Source organism: Poecilia formosa, unplaced genomic scaffold (assembly GCF_000485575.1).
Source record: "Poecilia formosa unplaced genomic scaffold, Poecilia_formosa-5.1.2 Scaffold503, whole genome shotgun sequence".
NCBI lineage: Eukaryota > Metazoa > Chordata > Actinopteri > Cyprinodontiformes > Poeciliidae > Poecilia > Poecilia formosa.
This window is the reverse complement of record NW_006800442.1, coordinates 280,339-288,950: the sequence shown is the minus strand read 5'-3', so window position 1 is coordinate 288,950 and position 8,612 is coordinate 280,339. Positions and strand designations below refer to the sequence as shown.

At 39.5% G+C, this 8,612-nt stretch overlaps 1 protein-coding gene across 3 annotated transcripts in view; it reads right to left on the bottom strand.

Annotated features, from left to right (window-relative positions):
* Positions 1-572: 572 nt before the first annotated feature.
* LOC103156820 (dysbindin-A-like) overlaps positions 573-8,612 on the bottom strand; it is a 13,795-nt gene continuing 5,755 nt past the window's right edge. For 2 of the 3 annotated variants that reach the window (XM_007579000.2, XM_007579003.2), the window contains exons 7-10: positions 5,014-5,036; positions 1,972-2,118; positions 1,663-1,791; positions 573-1,516 (exon numbers count right to left, since the gene is read on the bottom strand). In XM_007579000.2, the coding sequence (XP_007579062.1) occupies positions 1,287-1,516; positions 1,663-1,791; positions 1,972-2,118; positions 5,014-5,036 (529 nt within the window). In that variant the 3' untranslated portion in view covers positions 573-1,286. Of the gene's footprint in view, positions 1,517-1,662; positions 1,792-1,971; positions 2,119-5,013; positions 5,037-6,884; positions 7,018-8,612 lie in introns of all 3 variants that reach the window. The other variant, XM_007579001.2, reaches the window with a different exon arrangement.

The window sequence follows — 8,612 nt, the reverse complement described above, 5'->3', positions numbered from 1 at the left end:
TGTCGTTTTCAGAAATGTATTCTAATTTTATTATGGATTTTAATCACCGATTGCCACAGAGAAAATAAAGTTGCACATTTAAAACATATCCACTGGTGGTGTTACATATCTTAAATGGTCCCATTAACAGTTTTTAAGGAAATTAAGTGATGGAATATGATACAAAAGTAACCTGCTGGACAAGAATAATAACAAAAACGAATGCATGTCGTTATGAATAGAAAAGGGAAGTCAGATTTAAAAATGCTTTGGATAATTAGAGATTATCCCAGTCAAGTGTTATATGTCCAGTCTGGTGTTTTCATGGACTGCTCCAACTTCTCATTGCAGTCCTTACCCGTATTTAATGGAAAGCAACTATAAGTCAGAACAAGATGTCTGAAACATCTGTTGATTCCATGTTTATATTGATGCATAATGACTGGACTGGTTTCATTGTCACTCAGCTGTATGTCTTTTCACACAGTTCATACACAAGATTTTCCACACAGAATATAACTACAGAACATAGCTCCACCTTTCCAGCAAATTTCTATCTATCCATAAAGTGTCAGTAGCAGTCAACACAATTTGAGTTTGGAAAATCAGTTTTATTGGACAAGTGAAGTTTAAACGCAACTCAAAGCAGAGCCTTTTAAAGATTGATTTCGAAAACAAGTTAAATCCCAAATGCCTTTGTGGTTCAAGTTAATTTATTACAAATATTTAACACCAAGACAACTTTACTTCAGATGCCTGTCTAATTAGGAATCAAGAGAAGCAACATGCTGCCATACCATACTTTTAACAAAACAACTCTTGTTAAAGGATTTTTTAATGTGAGGTTCTGTGAAATTATTAGAGCTAATAGTTGATTCACAACTCGCAGTTGGACCCAAAATTCCCTCCATCTTGGCGAAGCTGCAGAGGGCTGGTCTGGCAGACTCTGCTTAACTCTGACTGGAACAAAACTCACTTTAAAAAATACCAACTCAAAGTCTAACTTTGTACACAATGAGGTGAATCACTGTGAAGGTCCCCTCCATAGCATTTCTTTAAAAGCTGTAGCATCTTTCAAGTCTGTCTGTTCTCAAATTAGTAGAATATTATTATACAAGTTTTAATCTTTCCTTTTCTTTAACAGTCATGTGATCACTCATTCCCACAGGAGCTAACCCCGTTATCTGAATCAGCTGTGTTAGAGCAGGGACACAGAAAAATGAGGGGCTGTAGCTGTTGAAGACTGGAGTTGAATGCCTGGGTTTACAGGAACAAAGTTCTTTTACTGATTACTGAACTGCAGTTCTTTAATTCTGAGGTTTTTCCATTAGTGGATCTGCTCCATCGCTCTCATCAGAGTCCCACACCGTGCCAACATCCTGCACAGCAGCCAGGGACATGTCTGCTTGGACATCCTCCTCATCTGACTGAACCAGTGGCTCCTCCTGCTGCCACTCTGCAGCCCGGTCTGACTGACTGCTGTTTATGGGAGGAACTTGATTCAAGGACTCCAAAGAGGAAGAATTAAGATCTGGACCTATTGAAAGAAGGTAAGAATGGTTAACTTGTATCATTCATAGTTTTTGCTATGTCTCAGCGCTAACTCTAGCCAATTACATCTGATGTTGTAGAGGACTGAATATAGAGACAGGAATTCCTTTAAATTCTCAAATTTAAACAAACCTGAGGTCAGAGAGGATCCACAACTGGAATCTTCACCAGTGGAATTAAGAAAATCATCCAGGGCCTCCAGGTCTGATAAGTTAATAAATGTCATCTGATCCAGAACAGCCACATCGACCCCTGCAGACTCTGCCAACACACATCAGCATACAGTTCGAATTCTGGTGCACCAAAACTCATTTCAACTGTCCATTCAATTTTATTTAGGTAGCAAGATGAAACCTGGTACAGTTTATGTTTATCTGATCATTCAGATTGATCCCGTCTTCAGTGGTGCTTAAAATATATGTTTAAAGAAAAAGAAGTCACCTTTGCCCTGTAGGCATCCAGTGGACAGATACTTCTCTACATCTTCGTTGAAGGCTTCCTCGTAAACCTTCTGTCGCTCTCGCAGCTTCTGCTGCATAACCAGCTCCATTTCTGCCACTCTCTGAGCATGCTCACACTTCAATTCAGCTACAAAAGAAAACAATTATTAAATACGCAAGCTTTTTCAAGGAAACTGAAACCACTCCATGCCGCCATAAAACCTGACTTTTAGACCCGTTGTCTTCATAATGTACTTCACCTTTATAAAGGTCAGTCTAACTGAGATAGCAGACTGATGCTTCAAACAAAGGCAGATCAACAGTCTGTTGAAGGCCACACAGAGTGTGTCCATGTGTTTCTGTCAGTTACTGATGAATCAAAGCTCAAGTTGATATAGTGAAGTGAGAGATCATTATGAGGGAGCCATCCAGTTTAGGATTGTTTACTTTGTTGCTTGTTCACCATTATGCAAACCCCCTTTCAATATCACTTGAAAACTTTTTTACTAACCTCCCTCACCCACACACACACACACACACACACACACACACACACACACACACACACAAGTAGAATGCTTCTATGGTTGCCAACGTTGAGAATTTGTTATTCTCTCCATTGAAACAACCTTTAACCTGATTATTTGCCCTGAATTCACCTTAGCCAATTGTGTTGAAAACATGATGTAAGCCTGGAGGTCATAATCAATTAATAATAATGTATTAATAATAAATTATATGATTAATAATAAATTGAGCTGAAAATACATAATTACCTACATCATATGTTTATATTGTCAGCAATAATAATAATAAACTAGAAAATTCCTGAAGAAATTTAACCGTCAAATTTGCCAAAAGTTTTGCCAAAGTTTGCCCGTCGATTTGGACCCAGCGTTCTGATGCTAAAAATTAGCATTAATGCTAAAGAAAGTTGCAATGTAGTCAATAACCTGTGGAGAGTCAGAAGCATGTGGACTAAACTTTACCTGTACCATTCAGTATGTTGGATAAGGTAAATTTAGCCAAAATGCTAATAATAGCATGAATGGTATCAGTAGCATGTTGTCTGTCATTCACTTACTCCATTCAGTATACTAAACATGGCTAATAAGTAAAAAAAATTGGCTAAAAGCTTATTTTAGGTGAAATGCTAATGCTAATGCACTGGCTTGCGGAAGCCAGTGCCATAGCTTGAGATGAAATACTATGAAAGGGTCATATTTTTGCACCTCCATAGGTGGTGCACTAACTCAAGGGAAAAAGATAATTAAACTTAATGTAATTGCACCGCCTGCGGCGGTTCACTTCCCCTAGGCGTAGGGGATTAATGAGGCTTTTATTTTGAAATTTTCAGTAGGCTACATTTGAAATGGCAACACTAATTCCATGTGTAATAGTGATTGGGTTAAATCAGTTATATAATGCTCAAAGCACAAGTAGTTCAGAATACCAGCCAAGTCCTCCTCTACAGTAACATGTTGTAGTTCTGACATGCTGCTCAGGCCTCTGTTTTAACTGAGTCTTGGCCATAGATAGAAGTACAGTTATGGCTGCTGGTTTGTAGTCCAAACCAGCAGCTCTGCCTTTGTCTGTATTCTGTTGCTATAGCGATTAATCCTCACCCAACTGCCCTGTGTGTGAGACAGAAAGGTGGAGAATGATTTCTATCTTTATGAGACAACCAGGAAATGCTAATGTTTGTGCTAATGTTAATGAATGTTAGTTAATGAATGATCCTGAGAAAAAAGAACATTAAAAAAGCTTAATATTATTGCACCGCCATAGGCGGTGCACTGACGTGAGAACAATATGCAGGCTTTTATTTTGAAACTTTCGGTAAGCTTCGTTTTAAATGGCCACACTAATCCAATGTGTAACAGTGGTTTGGTTAATCCACCTGTATAATGCCCAAAACAGCAAGTAGTTCTGAATGCCAGCTGAGCCTCCTCTGTAAGAATTGAGTGTTCCACCATGTTCTGACCTTCTGCTCAGTCCTCTGTATTAAAGTGTTCCGCCATGTTTTAGAACTACAGTCTTTGTAATCCAAACCATACGAGAGGTCTCATATAACCAGCAGCTCTGCCTGTCTCTGTATTCTGTTGCTATAGTGATTAATCCTCAGCCAACTGCTGTGTGTGTGAGACAGAAAGGTGTAGAAGGACTTCTATCTTTATGAGACATCCAGTCAGTTTTGATGAAAAAAGAAGTCCGAACAACTGCTTCCCGTTCAGGATCCGTAAGGCCGATCCAAAAACCGTTTGAAGCATATGAGAGGGCTATTTGTCATCTCCGGTCCTTCCCCGATTCATATCTGTAGCTCATTCACAGTAATTGCAGTGATGAGAGAAATACGGTGTGCACTGACACCGTATTTCCGTAGTGTAAAACACTGGGGTGGAGCGTCAGTTAGTCCTGTCCCATCACTTTGCTCTGAAGCACCTGAACTGAAAACCGTAAGCCCTAGGGAAATTTTGAAAACATTTTATGGGAGCAGGCATACGTATCAATTTCATGACCGACTTTCATGAGAGCGATTTCAAAATAATTTTGGGTCAAAAATCCACTCCATTTCTCACTCTAAAAAAGCGGCAGTTGGTGTCAGTTAGACTCTGCATTTTGGCAGTTGAAAATTTTGCTCGTTTTTCGCTTTTTACGTCGCCGTCGTAACTCCGATCCCCAATAAAAGTAATAGCTCCAATGCCGGGATCGAGCCCCACATTTTGATACCACTTTTGTGGGTGGGCACGCAGCGGTACGAGCCGCATTAACGGTAATGGAAGAAGATGTTATAAAGAGACATTCCATTGGGTGAAGAACAATAGGTGCCTGCCATGCAATGCATGGAGGCAGTGACTGACTTGCTTTGCAAGTCAGTCACTGCTCTTTCCTATGCATTGCTATGGGCAGGCCCCAAAAAAAACCTCTTAATACAGTGTTTTTTGGGGGAATGTTTTCTTTACAATGCCAACTCATTTTCATTTCAGGTTTTAATTTTTACACAAAAAGAGAGAACAGATGTGTCAGAGACACTGCTGCTTACCTTCCAGTAAATCCGCCTCCTTCCTGCACCAAAACAGACAGGTTCTATTAAAACTCAAGTAATATCAGTCTGTTTCTTTCATTTGCTTATTATGCAGAAAGAAATGCTCTGAACATAACCAAACCATTTCCTTATTATTCATCAGTATGTCCCTCCTTATTATATTTTGATAACCCAAACTAAGTCACAGTTTATCTATATTAACGTCCTTTAACAAAGGACCAAATGTGAATATCATTTTATGAAAGAAGGCTAAACCAAATAGTTTCATTTGATAAACTGCGCAGAAAAAGAAGAAATATAGAAACATAGTCACAAACTAACTGTGAGGACAGTAAAACAAAATGTTACAAATGCAAGAGGAATTTCAAATCTTACATGAAGCTATTAACATATTAGCATAAAGGTCTTGGCATTGCTGGTGGTCTGCAGACGTCAACTGGATTTTTCAGGTTTTTTTTGTCCTTAAAGGTTTTAAATGCAGGAGACCTGAAAATAAATGAACTCTTCCACCCAATGAGAACCAACATCCTTTTTTGATGTTCACCGTCAGCTAAACTGTGTGTTGCATCACTTCCTTCAAAAATGGCTGGTGTTGTATTTGAAGAGGGTTTAATGCAAAAAAGTGTGAAACTGAAACAGGACAAAACACAAATACTTGGTATACAAAACACACTGTGGCAAATAAACACAACTTTATATCAATGGACGCCAACGGTGGAGCATAGCTGACACATTTGAAGTTTTTGTCTGACCGGAGCAGCATATTAACAACATAATCCATCATGGTTGTTGTTTTTCTTCTCACTTGTGTGTATGAGGACGGAGTATAGTGAGATTTGTTGAGCATCAGTGACGTTCAGGTCACTGATACTCGGTCACTCAGGTCGGATGAATGCGACCTGGACGTTAGGTCACATTTGAATCGGATATGTATCAGATACCCAAGTGGCCTGGGTCATATTCGAAAAGAATCCAACCTGTGTTGTTCAGACTGTCATAAAAAGATCAGAAACAGGTCGCATTACGTCAAAAAAAAAAAAAAAAAATCGGAATTGGGTCATTTCAGGCTGCAGTTTGAATGCAGCCTATGTGTGACCGCGAGGAGAAGTTTTGAGTACAAGCATTACAAGTTTTGAGAAGAAAGACATGAAGTCCTGTTTTCAAAATGAAAATGTAAGCAAAAGTATTAAAAGTTTTGAGAACAAAAGACATGAAATCCTGCTTTCAGACTGAAAATGTGAGCTCTTGGATTATGGCAGAAAAATGCCCCCATATATTTGCTGCCTTCGAAGGATCTGGTGTACGTAGGGTGGGTCCTTCAAAGGCCAAGAACACAGGATGCAGCCCCTGAATTCAGACACACTGATGGTGTGTGTCTGTCCTTCAGCCCCGTGGTTCTACTGTCAGGAATTCTTAAAGCATCAGCATACAGAGACATTTTGGACAAATTTAACTTCTCCTGTTTCAAGATGACTACACAAAGGTCCCTAAAGAGTTCTGACCTCCACAGAAAACCTGTAGAATGAATTAGATTAGAGTGGAGACTATCATCCACCATCAGTGTCTGGCCTCACAAGTGTACTTCTGGAAATTTATTTGAAAAATCCCATAAACACACTTAAACCTTGAACAAAGCCTTCCCAGAAGAGGTAAAGCTGTCGAATTTACAAAGCATTAACAGATATCATAAGCTTTGGGGCTGAAGAACAGGATGGCACCCGGGTACATCCGTCTGTTAACATGGATGAATACCATGGTAATGTAGTGTATGTGATTTTCCTGATAATCTTTCTTTTTTTTCTGATAAAAGAAAATGAACAAAGCATAAAGATAAATGACTGACAATAGAAAAAAATCAAATCCCCTACCTTTTCTTCTTTTTATAATCTTCAAGTTGACTCATATGATGGTTTTTTACAGTCTGTTGCTCACACTGACAACACAGAGTTTCCAGATGCAGCAGTCTGCTCTCCATCTCCGCAAATTCACCTTCTAGTTGAGCTAAAACACATTCAAAATAAAACAATAAAACACATTTATGGAATATACACACCTGTTATATTCTCATATGTTTTAGAAAATGACTTAATTTTAATCAAATAGTCTAAATTCAAAACATTTCCTGAAGGTACTTCACATGAGACATAACTCATATTGTGTCATATACAATCCAAATTAGGTAAATAGTTTTAATAGATTCAGAAGACAGATTGTATTTCGTCTTCAGCAGGCAACAGTTCATTCTGTTCAGTGAACCTTCAGTGCAGCAGTACGAGGTCATTGCCCTTAGAGGAAGTGTGTACTCGACAGGCAACAACAGTTCCTCAGTTTAGGCGTAATTGGTGTGGTATCTTAAAAGTTAATGAATGAATGAATGAACACTTTGTTATTGTACCGAAGCACCACAAAATTCATTTCAGATAAATCCATCCAGAGAAGACAATAACCAGACGAAAACAGTGGAGACAGGGAGCCTGGGGCTGCTGCCACTGACAGCTCTGCTCTTTATGATAGAGTGAGACGTGAGATCAGGGAGTGTGTATCTGTAGGATGGGGAAGGAGATGGGAAAGAGCGTCATGTTTACATATCATCCAGGAGATCTGGGAGAGCCAGCCAGCCAAGGCTGACACAGGGGACCCAGTTCAGATAGTGACAATATTTTTCAGTTGATAAGACTTTTAATTTTCATCTACCCTAAAGTCTCACCATTACATCTCCATTGTTTTTCCAATCATCCAAATTAATGTGGCCATCCCACCGGACCGAACTAGGAACTTCTCCAAGACTGATTCCATCCCCCCAGTGAGCACCAGGGTCCACAGCTGGCCTGCCAATCTCAGCAAGAATCACATCCAAATGGCGGCTCTGGTCCCACATGTTAGTTTAAGCGTTCAGTAGTCGGATCCATAATTTGTAGACTCGCAGGGTGTGCAAAAGAGAGGCTCCAAAAAGCAGCACAAAGACAAAGCAAAGCAGGGAAAAAGTGGGTAGGTTAGAGAAGCTGTAGCTCTCGTTAACATTTTATTGGCACTCCTACTTGGATAATTCATGTGCACCAACACCATCAGAAAGTTTTACTGCTTTACTTGCATTGTTTGAAGAGATTCCCATGTCACTAGCATGGCATGTTGGAAACATGAACAACAGCTGAACAACAAAATAGTCTTTTATACAACTTTCATCTCTGAACAATTTTCCCTCTGTGTCGCTGTTTGCAAGTTTTAGGTCATCTGACCCCACAACAATCAAACTAAGTTGATGTCTGTCAATAAAAGACAGAAGCAACTGGATTGTCATGTTTAAAAATTCTGCTTTCCTGAATTCCCACATTCATAGTTTACTCCACATGTGTCAAACTCAAGGCCCGCAGGCCACATGTGGCCCGCCATGTCATTTTATGTGGCCCCCCAGCGTTTTATAGGTCCATGATTGACTTAAAATAGGTTTTGAGCACGAATTGACGACAAACTACATCTCCCATAATGCATTCCGATTGTTACCAGCCAACATTACGGCTTCTCGCCACTAGAGAGCAGCAGCGTCACCTTAAGCTGTTTATTGAGTTCACCAGCGAATAAAACTGAGTCTTCGACAA